This window comes from Typopeltis vanoorti, chromosome 5 (assembly GCF_054136105.1).
Source record: "Typopeltis vanoorti isolate ZY-2024b chromosome 5, IOZ_Tvanoo_1.0, whole genome shotgun sequence".
Classification (NCBI taxonomy): Eukaryota; Metazoa; Arthropoda; class Arachnida; order Uropygi; family Thelyphonidae; genus Typopeltis; species Typopeltis vanoorti.
This window is the reverse complement of record NC_143553.1, coordinates 55988847-56011809: the sequence shown is the minus strand read 5'-3', so window position 1 is coordinate 56011809 and position 22963 is coordinate 55988847. Positions and strand designations below refer to the sequence as shown.

The following is a 22963-nucleotide window of genomic DNA, read 5'->3' as shown; positions in this document are numbered from 1 at the left end:
CACACACACACACACACACACACACACACACACACACACACACACACACACACACAAAATTAAAGTTTATAAGGCAGAACATTGGAATAAGAATAAGTTGATAACATTTATTTACTTAGTAAAATGACTTCTCATCCCTATTGCACAAGATTTCTTCAGGTGTAAACATATAAACTAGTAAAAAAAAAACAGTAAGGACTAACAAAGGTGACAACTGTTATGCAGTTATACAAAAGAGAATGATGTTTTTTTTTTTTTTAAATTATTTCTAATTGTTCCGAACGTTCTGTATGTTATGCATTCATGTGAACGTTCTTAATTAATGAAGGCTAGAATATATTCAGACAAGTTAATACTTTGGTTAATGTTATAATTTTAGGATTTAATGCTAACTAGCATTAAACATTATATTTTTTAGCACCTAAAATTGCCATAAAAGAATTCATGTGCTTTTCTCTTTTAGTAAAACTGCTCATTGTGTATCATATAGTATTTACTCTAGAGATTAGTTTGACCACTGGATTTTTCTCTTACACTACTATATCTCTTGTGATTTTCCTTGTATAAACAGTTTGTCAACACCCGAACTTCTAATTAATTTCCTACCTATTAACTGTTAGCATTAATTAAACAACGTGCACCACACTTCACTTTTATTGACTGATACACAGGAGTTTTGGGTGCAAAGATTTCTGTGGTTCAGTAGTTCGAGAGATAGATTCCAGTATTGAGACCACGTTTATTAAATATGAACAGGATACGTGAAAACCCGACAAGTTTCGTAAGTCGTATGACTTACATCATCAAGGACAATGGTGTATAAAAAAAAGTCAAACACAACTACAAAGATTAAATTCATAATCCATTAGATGTTTCTAACTGTAACAGTGAAAAAATTGAAACATTCGTTACTGAATGTTTGTTGGAACGTTATTTGTTGTCATGTTTTGTGCTTCACATGTGTTATGTCCGAGATCTGAGGAAGTTAGATCTTTTATGAATGCCGACCACACTTGGTATAATATCAAACCTTGGTTTCTGTTGCACTGTGTAGGAATTCTAAGCATTTCTGCCGCTTCCTTGAATTTCCTTGTGAAACAGTTTTTATCAATATACGATATGATCATTTTTTCCCCAAAGTATTTTATGACCAGTTGTGTAGAAAGCTAGGCCTGATTTGTGTTCTCTTCTTTTTTCTACATCTTTTTTGTGTTCTGCCATACGGATTTCTCCTGACCTTCCCATCTGGCCTACTTAACAACTGCCACAAGAACAATAGATTTGATAGACCCCTGGTTTTTTTTATGGGGTGGTGCGAAGGTTTCGGTGGATGTAGGAATCTTGATATTTTTTCTAAAGGGAGAAAAGCTACTTTTTAGTTGTAAACTTGTCGGGTTTTCGCATATCCTGTTCGTATTTAATAAACATGTGGTCTCGATACCAGAATCTACCTCTCGAAATACAGGAGTTTTATTTAACATGACATTGTGGTAGTGTTAATTATCCTACAGTCAAAGTGTGACTTGTAAGGTCACAGCATTACAGCATGTGTCACTGATAGCAAAGCTGCAACTATTACTTAAATACATTTCTGTTGCACATACATATTCAAATCATCTCCCAGTACTGCAGTTTTTGCTTTCAGGAAAATATACTCACTGATAAATGATTAGATTATTTTTTAAACCAAGCTTGAACTCATCACTGTCAAAACTCTTGACTACAGGCACATGCCATTTGTTCCTCTGAGGACAGTCAGTAAGAATTATAATCAATAAAAGACAGCATGAATCTCAACAGATATTTTCCACTCAACTTATAGTAAACCTTGGACAATTATTCTCCTACTAATAGCCCACTATCAGATACCAAAAGGATTGGCATTAAGTAAAAGGCATCTATGAAAGTATTTCAGAAGTTCTAAAATAATTTGAATTTCAAACAACCTTCAAGCCAATAAACACGATGTCCTCATTAATATCTTCCATAAAAGAAAAACTTCCATACTTGGCTCACCCGGGAGAGTATGTGATTCCATGTCCCTGTAATTTCTCCTATTTTGGTTGGACTGTAGACTTCCAATAAATAGAATGTATGAATACATATGTTTCCTCCAAGCTGAGAAATCAGACCTTGCAAAATATAGTTTCTACTAGCCACATGATTGCAAGGCACAACACAAAAATTCTTTATGCAAATTTTTTTTAAATTTAAGAGACTTCAAAGAATGTTATGAAACTCTTTGAAATCAACCCAATGTTAATTGGAATGACAGTCTAAAAATTTCTAAATTCTGGGAAATAGTGACTGAACTCTCACAGTAATCCTACATTCAAATTGTAATATGTATGCAATGCATACACAAAGTGTTTTTGTTAGGTTTGGTGTGCGTATGTGGTTGTATAAATATATTCTTCATTTTTAATATATTATTATTATCTAAGACTTCCAAGGAGTCAAGGATTCATCAAGAGAGGCTATAAATCAGATTTTTAGTGGAACCTGTGGCATAGTAATTAAATAATAAAGCAACACGTAAAAACCACAGTGATATCTTTAATTAGTAAAAGGACAGATATTTCGTACTAAAATTAATAGAACATCTTCAGTGTCTGTAACAGTAATAGGAATGGAATACAAGCCAAACGTTCGGTGGATCACCTATTAAAATACAATTGTTACCGCGTGCTAGGAAATAATAGAAATAACAAATTTATCTTATGTAAAAAACCATTTATCTTAATAGATTAAATGTGTTATTTCATTCCTATTACAGACACTGAAGATGTGCTATTAATTTTAGTATGAAATATCTGTCCTTTTACTAATTAAAGATATCACTGTGGTGTTTACGTGTTGCTTTATTATTTATTTAGGCTATAAATCAGCTAAACCAGCTGTCATATCTTCCCTTAAATTCATTTACACTAGATGCATGCACTACCCATAAAGGCAAACTATTCCATTCGCTCACTGCTCTATGAAAGAAAAACTTAGCTCTTACCCCTTTCTTGACTGTGAACAAACTTAACTTCCACGGATGCCCATGTGTTCTCTCCCCACCTTCTATATAATGAAACAGTTCATCAGATGCTATCTCAAAAAAATACCCATTCAAAGGTTTATAGACCTCTATCATATCACCTCTCTTTTTCTCCTGTTAACCAGAGTCTAATCCACATACTCGCAATCTGTAGTCATAATCTAAATCCCATAATCCAGATATAATCTTGGTAATTTTTCTTTGCACCATTTCCACAGCTCCTTTATCGCTGTGGAATCTGGGAGACTAAATCTGCACACAATAATCCAGGTGTGGTCGTATCAAAGCCTTATAAAGAGGCAAAATGATTTCCTTATCCTTACATGTCAAGGTTCGCTTCAACATCACAGTTATCCTCTCAGTTGTATTTGCAACTTTTGCTATGCGACCTTTGAACTTCAAATTCCTATCCACCAATATGCCAAGATCCCTTGCCTACTCAGTTTCTTGTAGCATAACCCTACTAATATAATATACCACTGGAAATCTAATCATGCCAACTTGCATAACTTTACACTTACTAACATTAAACTGATAGACATTTTCGTTTGCCAAAATCTCCAGCCTATGCTAATCATTTAAGTGCTGAATATCAGTAGCATCCCTGATTGCCCAGCCTATCTTCACATCATTGGCAAACAATTGCACATCTGATGTTAGACCCTGCCTGATATCATTAATGTATAGATTGAACAATAATAGCCCAAGGACTGAATTCTGAGGTACACCACTGGTCACCATAAATCTGGCAGATTCACACCCACCCCCTGATCCACGTCAAGAGTTCATATTCCATTCTCATCTCCAGTTTATGCAACAGCCTTTTGTGTATTCATTCCCTTTATCCAACTTGGCCATAACATTGTTGTAAAATATGAGCAAATTGATAAAACATGACCTTCCTTTAGTAAACTCATGCTGTTCCTTGCAAAATATAGCATGTTTACCCGTTTCTGTATGCAAGTTCTTACCAACTTCTCTAAAATCTTCACTACCACACTAGAGATACTGATAAGTAGGTAGTTGGACACATCAGTTTTTGCACCACCCTTGTACAATGGAACTATCATACATTCCTTTCATTCTTGAGCTGAGGCTCAAGAATACAAACACGTGAAAGGCCTAGCCAATTCAGCTGAACATTCCTTTAGCAAATGGGCTGAGATTCCATCTGTCCCTATAGACAAATTCTTATCCAGGTTATGCAACAGTTTTCTTCAACCTCAAACTCTTCATCCAATGAAGCAGTAGCACTGTGTACCATGTTACATACACCTGGTTGATGTATCTTAGCGAAGTGAGCACTCATTAACTGAAAGATCTTATTAGCTTCTGACACTCGAGTACTAACTGCATTCAATAAAGTTATTTTTTCACATTCATTCTTTCTTTTGCTTGCAGCATAACAATAAAATTCTTTTGGATTACCTTAGCTTTTATGGCCAATTTCTTTTCATGCTCCGATTTAGCTTTCCAAACAATACTCGTTATTTTTCTGGCCTGAGATTTATATATTTCATAACTACTCTCACTCTTATTTTCACGATATTCTTTACACATCATCATCTTCTTGTGGATCTCTTGCTTAATAAGGTTGCACATACATTTCATTCCCAATCTATTTATTCTTTGAACACTAGGGAAGCATTCAGATACCACCTCATATAAGTATCTTTTCAAAGATTTCCATGCATTGCTGACATTTTTCTCATTCAGTAACATATCATGGTACCAAAGATACTATTCTCCTAAGTTGATCATAATTTCCACTTTTGTAGGTCAGCAAGTAACTTCTAATCAGAGCATCAATACAATTAGATACTTCCCAAGGAAGCACAGTATGATCACTGTCAACAACTGATGACAGTGATCATGCTGTGCTTTCTTAACAGAGCCCCCCCCCCACCTTCTGATGCTATGAGCAAATCCAACATTCTTGGACCTCAAGTTCCTTCATTTACATAATGTTTGAGAAAGTTGTCTCACAACAATTCAATAAATTCCTCTTCTTTCTTATCATGAAATTTCTCATTTTTCCAATCAATGTTTGAAAAATTAAAGTCACCCATAACGATCACTTGTTTGTTACCCATAAGACTAAATTGGCAATACATTTATTTGTGCCCTGCAACTGAGCCACCAGGTCTGTAGCTACACCCCACCATATATTTCATTCTCTTAGCCTCCACTTCACACCAGATAGACTCGATATACAAACAGTACACACACACACACACACACACCTTCCCTGGTTGAGTCATTTGGCATGAATACACTGCACTTCTATCACTGTATGCAAATAATCATTTTTCTTGTATATGTTTCTATTATGCAATTCTAGATGCAAATACCTTAATTAAATGTTAATGATAAATGCAAATTTAACAATTTTCTAGTAAAACCTGTTCTGTTCCATAAACTTTTACATCTTGTAACATGCTTTGCATTTTGCCTGTTTGCAATGTTAATGACTACATCCTCAGCTCCCAAGAGTTTCTAATAATGCTATGTAACTTGTCAGAAAGTGGATAGAAAAGAAGCACTTTGTAGCCTTTGTTCAATTCCTTCTTACTTCCGTTCTTGTTATGCATATATACTCTAATAATGTGAAGAGATATGATTTACATTAAATTCTTTATTTAATTAGATAAGTTTATATGTTCAGTATGGCACAAAAAAAAAAAGTACAAAAGTACTGAATAACTACAACGATACATGTGAAGTAAACAGGTGTGAAGTTCAGTATACTTTTTTATTTGTGCCATTCCCTTATTTATGAATCATTTAATCATATTTTACAATTAAGGTAGTATTAACAATCAAAGTTCAAAATATATTCATCTATGTTCAGTGAATGAAAATTTTTGGGCCTGAACTGTGACATGACATCATTTGCTAGGAAATTCAGTTCACTGGAGTGATATTTCAAGCTTTCACTTTTTCTAATAGTGAACTTTAAACAGATTTAAGCTGGGGCCTTATATAGTTTGTTTGCATGTTTGCTATAGTGCATGTCTACTGTATTAGACAGGTGGTCATAATCATAATTTAGTGTTATGTCAATGAAGATTTCTAATGTGTAAGGAAATGCATTTAATGCTAATGACAGAAAAAAAAAATTTTTTTTTTTCTTCTTTAATGCGAGTCCTGGCTGCAAAAGGTTGTAAGCTTATAATACATTAGTAACGTGGATGGGGGGGGGAGATAAAATTTTATTTATTATTATTATTTTTATTTTTTTTATTTTTTTTTTGGGTGTGGTCTCTGTCTCAGCGATGACATTCTGTTCCCACCCAAAGATATTTACAAACATCCATGCCTGCAATGGGTTTCAAACTCTCAGCCTCTTGGTAGGAGTATAGGTACTTTAACCACAGTGTGCTGAGTGGTGCCATTTTTCATTCATTGTAGTATTTCCTTCTTCTGCAGGCAACTGAATAATAGTAGTTATACCTAAATAGCTTATGGTACATATGACTTTAATGTCATCCATCACATGTCGATCATTATTAGGCACTGCAACTTATATATAGACCTCAATAGCTTCTATTATTCATCAGCTGTATTCACGTCTGAAATAAAGTTATTGAGTCAATGGTTTTACATGATTGTTAATATCACATATTCTATAAGATCAGACTATGACATTTCAGGACTATGATATATTTTCCATGTTATTAGTACTACATTACACCTTGATGAAACTGAGAGCTCATTAGAGTATAATCTACACATGGTCATATAATTTGTTGATGATTTGTCTCCTTCTCTGTGTCTAATATAATAATAAGCATTTTCATGTGGTTCTTTTAATGAATATACAATGATTTATATAACCCAGCACTTAGATTTCACAGACTTTCAACCTTTTGATCTTGGACTAAGTATTGCAGTAAGTTATATTCTTGTTTAATCCTTTATCTAAGCATAAGGAAACAAGTTTGCATGTGAAGAATCTTCACATCAACTGTCTTAGTATCCCATAATGCAAAGTGCACTTCCTAAAGGATGTGCATAATGCTATTGTTAAATCTTGAATGAAAGGTTTATTATATTGTAAAATATTTCATTTAGATTTAACAAGTACAAAAATTCCCAGAGAAAATGCTTGTATATAGGTATAAGTGAAATGGGTGATAAGAAATAACGAAAGAGTCATTTAATTGTAAATTCTCCTATGTAATATAATGCAAAGTGTTCTTGTAAAACCAATAAGAGTTGAAATTTAGTGAAAGTTATGTTAACATGAGAAAGATCTAAGTATACAACGAGATAATCGGCTTAAAGAAATGACCCCCAGGCAGTCACGTATGCGAGGTCCAAGTTGTGTGCATGGAGAACGCAACGAGGAGAGAACGGTACCGTGTGCAAGAATTTTGGGTGCCGGGCAGAAAAGAGTGACATAATAGGGAGAACAGCTCAGCAAGGATATAGGGCTTGGCGATGCCAACTCGTGGCTTTTCTTTCATTCGGGATTCATATTCCAGTCATTCCAGGAGAAGGTGCTTGAGAGTGGTCGAAAAAAAAACTATGTCCAGTGGCAGCTATGCGGTGTTACACCTGATATCTTGAGAATGTAGAATTCTCAGCTATCATGGTGTAACATGAAGAATAAATAAATTAAAAAAACCTTGCATAAAAGATAATAGATGAATTATTTAAAAGAAAAAAATATTCTTGCATTCAATAAAATATATAAAATATAAAGGTGTTTGTTGAACTAACTAACAAAAAGAAAGAATATATTAATGTTGTAATATGATATAAAAGAGAAAATTTAACTAAATAAGACAGAAAAGGATTAGTCATAAGAGATGGCATGTGAGAGGCTAGAGATTAAAATATTAAGTAAATTCATAGAGAAATTTTGGAAAGGGGATTAAGTTAGAGGCTAGCAAAAGAAAAACAACAGACTATCGCTCAGGGCCGATTCCCGGATTAAGACATCGTTACGGGCTCGCCGACCAAAGGACGTTTGGCAGAAAAACACCACCCTAATTGGTCGGTGAAGTAAAATCAAGTAGGGGGTGGAGAAAAGAAGTTATAGAAGGTGCCGTTAGAAGAGCAAGTATAAAAGGGTTGGAAACCCCCCCCCCCAGAGGACTTTTAGGCTTTTAGACCTTTTTGGCTTTTGGTTCTGTTCCAGGAGAGTTCTTCGCGAGCTCCTTCGTATGGGTTTCACGGTGTTTTCCTGAGTGGCGAGATTGGAGTTATATCTCCGTCGTCACAACACGGAAACAAAAGTGAGCGGAATTTCGGTTCTGTATTTCCTATGTAAGAAGCGAAGAATGCCATATAGTCGAGGAAAAGAAAGCATATTCTTTGTGTTTCAACTTCAGTGACAACCGCGAAAAAGGGAAAGCTGTAAAGAAATTGATATCCACGTCGCGAGTTGCACAGCCGTTATTTAGACGATTCAAAGTGTGTCCTGAGCAACAAAAGGTAAAGACCGCGTAGGCATAGTTCAATTCAAAAGGGAACATAGGAGAAGCAGATTATCGGAGAGGTTATACCAGGATACTTCAATCAGAAAAAAGATAGAGGCCCATATGGAAAACTCAGGAAAGAAAGGTACTGTAAATTATATCTCGTGTTAACTAAGATTCGTCTGTATTAGTTATCATTATTCTAATACTGAACTGTTGAAGTGACCAAGAAAACAATACTAGGACTTTAGTATCTGACAGAGAATATTGAAAATAAGCTGGCTAGTGTTAATGTTATATGGTTAATTAAGTGTCCTGAGAATTTTGCATGTCTATTATATTGTATAAGAAAGTTTAAATGTCATAGTTATGTGTTAGTGCAGTAAATGATTTAGTTAAGCTACTTAAGTTTGGATAGTTAAATAGTGTGAATTAATCTTATATGTCCATGTCATATGAAGTTATGTGTTGAATGTGTATGGCAGCATGATCGTAATACCCATTATAGGATCATAGCATAATTATTTATGATAAGCTAATGTCAGTTTGTAAATATTTAGTATAGCATTGAATTGAGTAATAACCAAAATTTGAATTGTACCATGTTAAGGAATTTAATAAACCTTTTGTCCAATGATAAAACAGTTGTCTGAAATTGCTGTCCAATGCACCACTTGAAAAATTACGAACCTAATCACGTGGGAAATTAATGTGTTAAGAAACGAGATAAAGTGTCATGACTACAACATAGTTACACTTTGACATATTTTAGTTCTTTCTCCTTGTTTTTGCATATAATATCTTAAACTAAATGTCCCAAAATGTGCAGTATAATACAAATATTAGGGATACTAAGGGGAGAAATAACTAAAGTATAAGTAAATTTTTTGGTGATATCTCGAGCATAGATAATAGTAGAACATAGATAAGCGGAAATTATTAGATAGAATAAAAATCATAAATTGGGACACAACAGCGGCCAGATAGCGATCCAGTGCGGGCATAATCATCGGTACAGCGGAAAAGCCAGCGCAAACTGATCAACATGCAGAACCACGTGGACTGAACCCTGTAGAGCAGCTTCGCCCACATCGGAAAAGGTGATTTGTGATCGTAATCACTAGTTGTCCTACTTGAAGACAACCGACCACAAGAGAAAATAACAAGCCGTGTGAAATTTTTTGGAAGATAGAGAGAAAAAGCAAGAGAGATCCTGATGCTCAGTAATGTAGAAACTTTTCAATTCCTTTGTATGCAAGAAACAGTTAGTGTGCAATAATGAGCGGATATGCTCAGTGATCAGACTTACAAAATGAAACAGGACTTCAGTATCTAATCAACTAGTAAATTGTCTTAGCTCTGAGTAAGAATTCATGTAGAGTGTGGTATTGAATTGCTAAGGTATGTTATAGCCTGATAGTTCTTGAATCTAGAATAAGATAAATGCTTGTACAAGAATGTTAGTTGAATAGGATGATGTTAGAAATTTAACTAATTGTAGATATTGTCTCACAATGTTTAAGACAAGGAGTATTAAAGTTATGTCTGATTAATCAATTTCAATTTTGTAGGAGAGATTCAATTTTGTTAAGTGATCTTGATATTTGTATATCGTATCAGAGTAATGAATAAACCTTTCTTTTTCTTACCTAACAAATTGCCTGATCTGTGAACTCAATGCACCACTCATAAAAAATAGCACCAGCGAGAGTTAAAATTTGGGGATAGCTATGACTGCAGTAAGAGTAAAAATATACAAAGTTTTTGTAATTGGGAATTTTAATTGCTTGGTCATCGAATAGTGTGTCATTCTGAGTGTTAACTCCCTGACAAGGAAGATTCTCTTGTCTAAGAATTTGGATGGCGCAGCTTTTAGCAAACAATTTTTTTTTCAAATTTTGACACGGAGTTGATTCCAGATTTGTATCAAAGAAAATTGGCTCTATCCGGGAGCAATTTCTTTGTCTACCAAGTTTTGCACACGCGAGTAATTTAAGTAGTGGCCACAAAACGAAAAGGGAGAAAGCAAGCACGAGAAATTATATCAAGTAATAAGGATATTCATTAAAAATAATAATCGTAAGTTTAAATAATAACAAATTATAAACACAACAAACACACACAAGATAAAAATTTAAGTAAAAAAAAGGGGAGGGGGGGGGAATTTAACACTGCATTATGGGAGGGTCACTACACAGACTGGTTTTGACCTTTATTGAAGTCTCATCAGTGAGAGACAGAGCCAGGAAGATACCATACAAAGATGAATTAATGTAGAAAAAAAAAAATATATATATATAAGTAGTTAAATATATGACTTCTGCATTAATTCAATCTTGCTATCTCTTCTGGATCTGGCTCTCACTGATGAGTCCTTAATAAAGATCAAAACCAGTCTGTGTAGGGGTCCTCCCATAACACACAGCATTATGCACATCCATTAGGAAGTATGCTTTGCATTATGGGATATAAGGCAATTAATGTGAAATCATCAGCCTCTCCATATAAGTAGTCTAGTCATGAAAATTAGATTCTTCACAGCATGACTTCCTTTATCCAAGTGTAAGCAAAAAAAATATATATATAATTTTCTTGGCAACCCAGCCATGCTGAGTGAAAACTTAGTATACTAGTCCCAGGTCATCCTAAACAAGTGTTTAAGAATGATACTTGAATATATTGGCCAAAACAAATATCAAATGAAGAACTATGACAGAGAACAAACCAGAAACCCATGTTGCAACAGATATGCGAACGGAAATGGAGGTGGTTGGGGCATGTGCTGAAGAAAGAAGATAAAATAATAGTAAAACAGGCTCTAGATTGGAACCCACATAAAAGAAGATGGGGAAGGCCAAGAGAAACATGGAAAAGAATAATACTGAAATAAATTTCAAATATTATTAAAAGCAAAAAAACAGAGTCCAGTGGAAAATAGTGGTGGAAGATCTATGCTCCCAGGTAGAGTGAAGAGGATTAAGTAAGTAATTTCTTGGCAAATATAATTTGCTTTGTAATCAAGTGAAAGATTCCAACATGAAAACCTTTTCAAGCTACTTCAGACTCCCAATAAGCAACGTTGTAGTGGTCTAACACAAGGCAGCGAAATACATTTTTTACCTAAAGACATTCACAAAAGTTAGATACCAACAGTGAGATTTGAACCCACAACATGTTCGCTGAAGAGCTGATATGCAAATTGGCACCAGGTCAATCGCCTTCTTTGCTTCTTCAAAGGAAGACATCACTTGTTCAAAAGAAGCCATACAGATGGAGTACTAACTACAAGCTAAATCAAATCATATTACCAGTAAAGCAAAGTGATCTCATCCATTAAAGATAATCATGGATATTAGCTCAGTATTTATATTTACACAATGAAAAATTAATTCTGTAAAAACTGAAAGGGTGTTTAATCATCAGAATTAAATGAATGCAAATTCATTTAATGTAATAACTTTTATTATGATAAAATATTTAATATTTTGCAAAATTTTTAAAGAAGTGCATGAAAAATTAAACCTGCTTATGAATTATCAGTGCATTTTTTTTGAGGGGGAGAAGAGGAACACTATACATTAAAAGCAAGACCTACTATTAGAAAAAAAAAAAATGAAAATTTAAAACAAAAAGATAATTAATCATCAGTTATGATAATATAAAAATTTCACACACATATCATGTGAAATTAATGTTTTCACATGATATGTAAATATTTTTATAAATATTGTAATGCAATATTTACAAACGATTCCTTTAGGTCCAGTAATGAAAACAAAAAACATCACTTTGTAATGAATTATTGCATTATTTCAAAAGGTGAGAAAGTTCTTATCTAAAGAAATTCTTAACACTGAATTTTTTTTTAACTTAAATCTATAGTTGTATTATTATTATTTTTTTTTTAAAATCCCAAATCAGAGAATCATATCTTGCAAACAGTTACCTGTAATTAACTACTTCAGCATTACACATATTTAAATCATGCTGATTAATTCCCAGAATAGTTGGAGAACTCTCACTACCTTCAGCTCCAAGGGAGTCACATTCAGAACTAGAAGATGATAATCGCTGGGAAACAGTTCGTCTACGTATTACTCTTGCTATGGTCTGAGGCTGTGGCTGAAAGTCTTTAAACAACGGATGTATCTTAACTTCTGATGCAGATGGACGTTCTTCTGGATTGTGAGAAAGGAGCTTGGAAACAAGAGAGCACTGAACAAACAAACGAATACAAAGTTAATAATTTCAGAGAACTTTATTTTCAAATTAATATAAACATTTTTCTTTTCATTATAAAATCCAAGCAAAATACTTTTTTTTGCATATATAAAAAAAGAAAAAATATTCAACATTTTCATGCAATTCAATTTGGTGGTCTTTAAACACCATAGTATAAATTTTTTTAAATTATGGATCACATCCATAATTAACAAATATGGATGTGATCAGAGATGATAAAAAAAGGAAAGATGCAAATAATAGCATTCTCATTCCATGATTATGTAAATTCATTATCAACAGCAAAACATCTAGGGCTATTTTTAGCTCACGTATTTTAGTTTATGTACTGAAAGCAGTTTGTCATTCATAACATATGAGGGGTGTTTGAAAAGTTTGTGGCATCACACAAACAAACACATTAGTTTGAATTCATTTTTATTTTTCAACATAATCTCCTCTTAGACTTGGCCCAATGGTACCGCAATGTGGTTATACCATCATTATAAGATGATTTACCAAGGTCTAAGCAGCAGAAGACTTTTTTTTTTAAAGTCTTCTGCTGTTACAATGACCTATTTATCAGATGAAAAGGAAAATAAGTTTTTGGAAAAAGAAGAAGCTAATGGAACTATACATAGAGAATATTGGGGGAAGTGGAGACAACAACTGAAGCAAATTCAAGCAAAAAATTTGAAATGGCTAAGAAAGCACTTCTTTCTTAGCCATTCCTGGTCTTTCCTCGTGAATTTTTTCATGTTATTGATCTGGAAGGTTAGCATGGAACTGTGCATTTATAGTGTGGCCCTTTGGAAAATAATGAATCATTATCATCCCTTCAGAATTTCGGAAGAATAATGGCACGACTTTTCTAGCTGATGGAAATGTAGTTGCTTTCTTCAGAGGTGGAGATTCAGGATGGTTTCAGTTGTCTCTGACTGTTTTGATCGTGATCACAATCTTCTCAGAAAATCAAATGCTGTCTTCATAAAATGACTGAAATGCTTTCAAAAATTAACATTGAATGTGCTTTTGTTCTGGTATCAACAGATATGGCATCCACCTTGCAGACAACTGTTCAGTTGAGATGCCCATAGCCTCAACATTTTCAGGCAATTCAATTTGGTGGTCTTTAAACACTATAGTATGAATTTTTTTTCAATGGTTTCTTCATTTGATGATGTGAGCAAATTCCCCTAAATTATTATCAATGTTAGTTTTAATTTCGGTTGGAACCAAACCTTTCTTTATAAAATATTTGTTAATGACAAAATGTCATCATTAACTTCAAAATGTTTTCCTTACATTTTGTCCTTCCATTCAGTGTAATTAAAACCAAAACTGAATTGTCTCAACAAATTTTTTGCAATGCCCAGTGACAGTAGGTTTATTTATTTCATTCATTTCGTATGGTGATTCAACGGCCATGAGCTCCCTTTTATGGGGAGGTATGGCACCTCAATTTCCCCTTATTTTTATTCAGGCTCAGCACTGGCATAGCTAACAATTCAGTCCTATGGCTGGAGGGATTGTCTTAAGTATTCCGGACTGTATCCATGTGTGTTCACGGGGCCAGTTTGCCTGCTTGCGGGATGAAAAACCCAGATAAACTGGGGGGGGGAACCCTGCTGTCCACACCCAAGACCAGCTAACTTGGCTATGGCTGAGGAAGATCCTTACGCTCCTCACGTTGTCACCAGGAATCGAACCTAGGACACTCCTTCCCCCAGGCATATGGTTGCGAAGTGCATAGCCACTAGGCTAACCGCGTGGATGCAGTAGGTTTATAATAAGCATAGAGACTGGGGGAAAAAAATATAAAAAAAAAATAAAATATAAAAAATATACTTGGAATATTCTGCAAAATGTACCTAAAAAAGAAAAAAAATCTTATTAGAAGACAGCTTAAGAAACAGTAATGATGTTAAAAGATAAAATGAAGATCTAGCAAAAAAAGAAGATATCTGGAAATTAAGTTACTAATTACATACAATGACTATAAAAAAAAAAAACACCTATATATATGTATATATGAGGGTAGTCTGAAAAGTTCTTGGCCTCGACCTTAGATGGCAACACTATCAGCAAGATTTTTTTTCTAAGTTGGTACATCTGTCATAAGCATCCATGTGAAATTGCAAGTCATTCTATCAAGTAGTTTGTTTTATACAGCTGTCTGAAGCAAAAGTGTTTGTATCCCTTGAAATGATTAAATTGTTCTTGTTAAAAGAAGGTTTAACGCCAAAAGAAATTCATTCGAAGAGTGCCCATAAACTTTTATGAACTTCAAATGAATTTCTTTTGTCATTAAACCTTCTTTTAACAAGAACTATTTATTCATTTCAAGGGATACAAACAACACTTTAGCTTCAGAAACCTATGTTTACATGTGGCCGTACCAGCCTTGAAGATGATCCATGTGAAGGACATCCAAAAAGTGTAACAACACCAGAAATCATTGATCAAGTGCACGATATGGTATTGGATGACGAACGAGTCAAAGACGTGTAGGATATATTTTGCACGAAGAATTGCAAATGAAAAAGCTTTGTGAAAGACGGGTGCCATGCTTGCTCACAGCAGATCAAAAACGTACTTGTATGAAAATCTGAACAGTGCTTGGAGCATTTTAACTCTTTGATTACCAAGAAGAAAAAGCTTCGGTTATGCCGAGAAACCACTAGGTTGATAGGTTGATAGGAAACCAACTTCAAAAAGGTGGTTATTCACTGAAAGGTTAACAAGAATAAAACTGATTTTGTGCATAGATTTATTACTATGGATGAGATTTGGATTCACCATTACACACCAGAATTCAAACAGCAGTCAAAAAGACTGCTGTTTGAATTCTGTGTGTAATGGTTGTTCAGTGCCAAAGAAGACAAAGTTCGGTTCCATCAGCAGGAAAGGTCATGGCATCGGTGTTTCGGGATGCTAAAGGCATTTTGTTTATTAATTATCTTGAAAAGGGTAAAACAATAACTGTGGAATATTATTCCGATCTTTTAACCAGACTAGACAAAAAAATTCGCGAGAAAAGACCTGGTTGGAAGAAGAAAAAAATCATTTTTCATCAGGACAATGCACCTGTCTACAAAGGTGTTTTAGTAATTGGAAAATTAAGGGATCTGCACTATGAATTATTGGAACATTCCCTATTCCCTAGATTTGGCTCCCTCTGACTTCTATCTCTTCCCAAAACTAAAACTCTTCCTCGCTGGTTAATGGGAATGAAGAGGTGATTGCAGCTGTCGAGGGATATTTTGCAGATCTTACTGAGAACCACTACACGGATAGGATAATGGTGCTGGAATAAATGTATTAGTCTTAAGGGAGATTATGTTGAAAAATAAAAATAATTTTGAAATTATAAATTTTTTTTTTTTTTTTTTTTTATTGTTAGGCCGAGAACTTTTCAGACCACCTTCGTATATATATATATTATATCCATGGCTTGTTTATTCTTTATACTATGGAACCCAACTTAATAGGATGCAAGACCTCCTTTTGCTACAATGACTGCAGTAATCCTATGGGTCATCCTTTCCACAAGCCTATGACAGTAATCAATGGGAATCTTGGACCATTCTTCCTGTAGACATGTAATGAGGTTCTGGACTGTTGTGAGGCAGACATCCCTTGACCTTTTACATGACGTTTCAGTTCATCCCACAGATGTTCAAAAGGGTTGAAATCAGAGCTCTGTGGAAGTCAGTTAATGTAGTGAAATTCATGTCCACTAACCAAGCAGTCACAGAAACAGCCTTACGACACGGAATTATTATGCTGAAAGAGACAATCGTCAGTTCCGTAGAAACTCCACAAAGTAGGAAGAAATGCATTGCCCAGAATGTTCAGATACATCTTGGAGTTCAATGTTTGTGACACCACAAACAGAGGTCAAACGCCAAACCAGGAAAAACAGGAGCATACCATCATATTGTCACCTCCGAATTTCATAGTTGGGGGTTATGCACTCTGATTAGAGATGTTCACCAGACATCTGCCACACTCACACCCATCTATCTGCTCGGTAAAAAGCATAACACAATTCGTCACTCCGTAACAGAACATTAAAAGCTTCCACATCCCATTGTACAAGCTCTTTGCACCACAGAAGACGATGCTTCATGTTGGTTCAGGTAACGTGGGGCTTGCATATTGAGATCCAACCATGGAAACCCATGTTGCGAGCTTTGATTCTGAATGTTTTTTGCACAGATTCCTGTACCAGTCAATGCCCGGAAATCCGTATGGAATGTGTTGGCCGATGAATGGCACTTTTTACAGATTATCCTTCATGGTACCCTACAGTCACATTCTCTGAGTATGGTGGGTTGTACAATATGTGTACCACTTGCAGTCGACTCCCTCAGTATGGTATCACCGATTGTTGACCCAGGATGTTCCAATTTGTCAACAATTTGCCAAACAAATAGGCAAGCAACATGGCATCCTAACATAATGCCTCTTTCAAACTTTGTCAGTTACCTTCTCACAGCCATTTCACCTGACATGGTTGCACTGAATAAGGAACATCATATTCCTCCAATTTACAAACACATTGCCGGACTGGTTGGCCGAGTGGATAGTGTATCTGCTCTCCAGCCAAAAGGCTGCGGCTTCGAATCCTGCTGCGGGCATGGACGTTTGTGATGGTCTGTGGAAATACCAGTGGAGGTCGGCGGTAGATGGTATTGATGTAGTTGTGGTCAGTAGGTGATTGAATGGTGGAGACAGAGTTGACACCTCTCTCGATGAGTCCTTGGACTTCCTGGGGGTATCAAATAATAATAATGACTCACTACAAGGCACGAGCACCTTGCCTGGGGGGGGGAGGAGGAGATCCATTGACTTCTTTCCAAGCAGTGTATATACAAATACCAATAACACATATAAACACACACACACATGTAACTCCATGCCATCTATTAAATGGGTCTGGAGGTATGTCTTATGCCTTTGATCCTCTCTGTGGCACACATTCAATCTTTTTTTTTTTTTAATAAGAGGATTTTCATGTAGTGGGCCCATTTTTGGCATGTTCAAGCAGTCCAGTCCATTTTTTTTTCTTTGATTTGCTTTAAAGAGTTTTCTTGCTGATAAACTTATATGTTGGTAATACATGACTATTATTTCAGGAAATTACAAATGTATACTAAATATTAATTAAAAGAAAACTATAATTTGTAATAGATCTTCTTGATAACTTTTCCTGTTTAATTACCATCCAAACCAATACTTCATGATCACTTTCACCAACAGGTGGCAGCATTGATACCTCATTCACAACCATGCCTGACCACCCCAGTTTCCCTGATTCTGATTGCCATTCATATTCTTATCCCCATCGTCTTTCAATGCATCACTGCCCTGCTATAATCACTTCCTCACCTTTGTATCCTCCTCTTCCAGTCCTTCCACAACCTGCTTCTCAACCTCTTATGGTGAAGAGAGTGGGGGGAAACCCTACTACATTAAAGCTAGAGTCCTATTATTAACACTGAGGAGATATATGAAATAAGGGCTGAAATTATTGCATTGAGTCCTGAAGTGGTTGCCCAAATTCTGCAGATGTGTGTATTAACAGCACTGTTCAGATGGAAGTGAGCTAGTCCAGAAAATGTTACATGGCCAGTCATTGTCCAGCTAAGTTCAGTCTGATCAAAAAACTGCAGGGCAAATGTTTCTTGTGCACCCCAATCAGGATTAAGCATTACTGAATGTGGAAAATCTTGTAAGGATAACAGTGCAGAATTTGGCTCACAATTTTGTGAACAGTGCTTACAGGTTGTCAGCAAAGCACAGCATTATGCTGTGCTATGTCAGGATCTTAGTCTTTGGGCACTGCGGTCTGGCTGAATAGTTGGTGGCATTCGTCATTCATTTGTCTGTCTCTTTAATCAGCTGAGAATGCAGATCTTTGAATTGAAGGGGGTGCAATACCAGCCAAAGTATACAGGTCTTTTAGTGGTGTTGGTTTCAGGCATCCTGTAATTAAGCGGCAGCTTTCATTCAATGCTGCAGTTAGGTCTACAAAGACTGCTCCTGTGACGAGTTTTTGCTCATAACCATTTTCTATATATTGAGTGAGTTTGAGAATTTGTGATATGCAAGATTTGCCTGGTCTAAAGCCAGCCTGCTCAGCAATAAGATGGGGTTCGATTAGGGGTTGTAGCTTATTCAAAATTAATCGTTCATAGAGTTTAAAGAGGTTGCTGAGTAGTGTTATAGGTCTGTAATTTTTTGCTTCTGTTGGAGTTTTCCCTGGTTTCAGAAAGACCACCACTTTGGCATGCCTCCAGATAGTGGGTATCGTTAGGGTTCTTAGCAAGTGTTGTACAGGTTTAATAACCACTTTAGTCCTGTTTCAAAATGTTTAATCTGTTCATTACAGACATCATCAAGGCCTGCAGATTTTCTAGGTTTTAATAGGTTTATGGCAGTGTTGAGTTCAGTGATGGTGAAATCTGAGTTAATCTTATTTTGTTCCTCGCTTGGAGTTCTAAGTATCTTCTTTCTTGTGTGCTTTTTAGGGAATTTTCCATTCAGCAGCAGGTGGTGAACAATTTGATTAGCTGTTACCTGAAGATGCTCATATGGCTTAGTGAAATCCTTCCTAATTCTGCTGATAAAGTTCCATGCCTTTCTGCTGCTATGGGTCATATCAAGGGCTTCTATTTCTTTTTTCCATGAGGGATGCCTTTTCTCTGCCATCTTGGAACATATTTTTCTCCTGCTTGGATAGTTTCTTCTGAGAAGGGGTTGGTGTTGTAAAGTTGTAAGTAATCAGCATACCTTTCCAGTGACATACCTTGTATGTCACTGGAAAGGCCTGGAATGTAGTTTGTGTGGCATCCTCAGGGGGGGGGGGACTCCTACAAATGATACAGAGCATTCTATGTTTTATAAACTGGAACAATGATCAAAAAGAAAGGAACAAATGGAAAGTCTTTGACATAGAGTACTAGAGGAGATTTGAACTTGTGAACTGGACAGAGAAAAGAACAGGAGAAAAGGGTGAAAAATTCTTATCAGTATTCAGATGAGATTAAAAATGGCTAGGAAGACGTTACTGTTCTCTTGACAATAACTGAAGGAAAATTGAAGGGAAAAAAGGCCACATGAATGTCCAAGAATATTCATCCACTAACTGAAAGGCAGGCAACCTATTCAATAGATCAAATATCTGGCAGATGACAAATCCATTTGGAGTGGAAGGTGAAAGATTTTACCAATCAATCCATGGAGAGGGAGAGAGAGAGAGATTCAGATGGTATTTCCATTTCTCGTAAAATGTTTTCTCCTTATATGTATTGGAATGACCTTGAGTTTAATTAACATGAATTCAATGCTCAATAAAAGAACCTTGAAACCTCCATGAATAATAATGGAGATTACATTCACCAGTAAATTAAAAGTAGGCATATATGATGTTGGAAATCAACAAGTAAAGAAAGGGTTTTTCCTCCCAGAGAGCAGTGAGTGAGTGAAATAAGTTGCCCTTAGGGGTAGCGAGTGCATCTATTGTAAACGAATTTAAGGGAAGTAATGATAGCTGGGTTGGGTAATTTACAGCCTCTCGCGATGAGTCCTTGACTCCCTGGAGGTTTCAGATAATAATAATAATAATAATTTAAACAGAAATAGGGTGAAAGCAAATGTCTAATAGTAATAACTACTAAATACTTTAATATAATAATATTATTTATTACCTCTGCAGGATATGCTTCGGCAAAAGAATGTGGATAAATGTGATTCTTGACATTTAATAAAACCTATAGAAAACAAATAAGCAATCTACACAAGATAATAAAATAAATAATTTCATTTTTTTTAACACTGAAAAGATAATAATTTAATCATATTTTAAATCATCATCAAATTCCTGATATTTAGCCTAAAGGGGTTTACAGGATATGATAATACTACATGAAAAATTTACATCATTACTAACTTCCTATCTACAATTTTTCTCCAAATCAATCTGTTAGCTGTCAAGACTCCAATTATCAGATTTTATATTTTTATCTTCTAAGGAACTTTTTTCTTTAAACAGGTTCTCCATTCACAATGCAGTTGATATTTTCAATTCTTCTGATTATTTTCATTATCTTTGTCTTGTTATTGCTGACTTTCATACTATATCTATTAAAACAGTTATTCAATTTAGTCAGGGAATCTTGCAGACTTGTAGCAGATTTATTTAAAAGTATAACATCATCTGCATAAAGCAAGGAGGTGACATTAACATCTCTAATTTTGATATCATGTTTAATACCTTTTACACAGCAAAAAACACTGTGTAAAACTAGCTAAACAAAAATCAATGGAAGACTTTGGTAAGAAAATAGAAAATAAATATCAAGAAGGTGTAAAGATATTCTGGAGGTTGTTGAAGAAGCAGAAATGGAGGAAAGAGTGCTGTAAAATGAATTAGAGATGATAAAAGTGATATGAAAACTAGAGAAAAATATATCCTTGATGAATATGGAGTAAAAGTCTTACAGTTGCAGGACAAGTTCCAGATGATTGGAGTAGTGCTCTCTTTGTACCCATGTATAAAAAGGGAAATAAAACGGATTGTGAGAATTACAGAGCTATTTCCCTACTGAGTGTTCCTGGCAAGATTTATGCAAGTATACTTGAGAAACAGTTGAGAAGAATTGTGGAAGGGAAGCTTGTTGAAAACAAGCTGGATTCAAGGCCATTTCTTACATTTGCCTCTGTATTCTCTAAGAGCACAAGCTGATTTATTCGCCAGGAAGAACTTTTGATATGCTTTCTTCTTTTCCTTCACTGTCTCTTTAACTTCCTGTGTCAACCATGGAGTTTTGATTTTTCTATCCTTACAGACAACCTCACCACATGCCTTCTCTGGCTGAATCAATTAATGTTTTCTTCAGAGCTTGCCACTGAATCTCAAAGATTTCATTCCTGTTCCCAAACTCTTTCATTCTTTCTTGAATAATGTTTGCATATTTCAGTCTACAATTCATATCTGAGAGATGCTCAACTTTTATTCGCTTTAAAACCGTCTTACAAGTTGACATTGAGTTTCTTAAGGAAACTTTTATTCTTTTTTTTCTTCTTTTCAATTTTGAATTGAACTGAATTTTATCCTGCTCAAGACTAAATGGTGATCACTTCCAATTTCAAATTCTCTGTACACTCTGCATAAAACATCACTATCAACAATAACATAGTCAATGAGACTTTTCTTATTCCTTGAATCTTCTCTACATGTGAATTTGTGCACATTTTTATGTTGGAACATTGTGTTAGTAATAACCAGTCCATGTCCTGAGCAGAAATCCAACAGGTATTTGCCATTATTATTAGTTTTATTTTGTTTCAGTCACCCCTATTATGTCGATCTGGTACTTATCCAATTCCTCAACTAGCTACATTTCTTTGCCATTCAGGCTTCTTATGTTGATAGTACTGATCTTGAACTCTGGTGATATTGAGTTGTGGTGCATTTTAGGATTTGTTCCAGTAGCCGACTTTTCACTGATTACCTTGGTTCCTTGGCGAAAACAACGGAGGCATTGTTTAATTGGGCGACGCCCCAGCCAGCATGAAATTCTGTCATGTTGTATCATCATTTTGTATTTTGGTTTAAGTCAATAAGAATATAATTTGGTCGACTAAATCCCAAATTGCCAGCCCATCCTTGTTCGTTCAGTATCCAGGTAGATACCTATCAGGGTGCACAATAAGAAGGTGATTTCTTCTCATTCCTTTAAAGGCTGTGTGAAGATATCCTGTCAATTATACAGCTTGACCCTTAAGCTTCCCATCTAGTGATCATCTATGAACTTAACTGCTCACTTCTGGATGGTAGCAAGGATTTTAAGGAAAGTTTTAGGTGCACCACCCCAGAAATGCAAGTAGTATTCTAAATATGGGTGGATTTATATATAGTTAAGAGGCCGTTGGTTGTAAAGTAGCCTCTTGGAACAAAAGAGAATACCAAGTTTCTTGGTTGCTGAAGAGGCTATTTATGTGATGCGTTTATGTCAGGAAAGACTGGAGGTAAACATTAGTCCAAGCAAAGAGATCTACATAATATATATGAAACTTAAATGCAACACCATTAATATAATTATTATAATGTAATTTTAATTTAATCATCATCATCATTATCATCAAATTCCTGCCATGTACCCTCAAGGGGTGTGCAGGATATAATAGTACTACATGAAAACATTTACATCATTACTAATTTCCTATCTACAATATTCCCCCAAATCAGTCTGTTATTTCTCAA

General features: G+C 35.2%; 1 protein-coding gene across 4 annotated transcripts in view; it reads right to left on the bottom strand.

Moving 5' to 3' along the window:
- Positions 1 to 22963, bottom strand: part of LOC150106429 (eukaryotic translation initiation factor 2-alpha kinase 3-like) — a 326794-nt gene that overhangs the window by 11179 nt on the left and 292652 nt on the right. For 2 of the 4 annotated variants that reach the window (XM_090393133.1, XM_090393132.1), the window contains exons 18-19: positions 20406 to 20468; positions 12416 to 12684 (exon numbers count right to left, since the gene is read on the bottom strand). In XM_090393133.1, the coding sequence (XP_090249259.1) occupies positions 12416 to 12684; positions 20406 to 20468 (332 nt within the window). Of the gene's footprint in view, positions 1 to 5819; positions 6616 to 12415; positions 12685 to 20405; positions 20469 to 22963 lie in introns of those variants that run through there. The other 2 variants (XM_090393134.1, XM_090393130.1) reach the window with 2 other exon arrangements.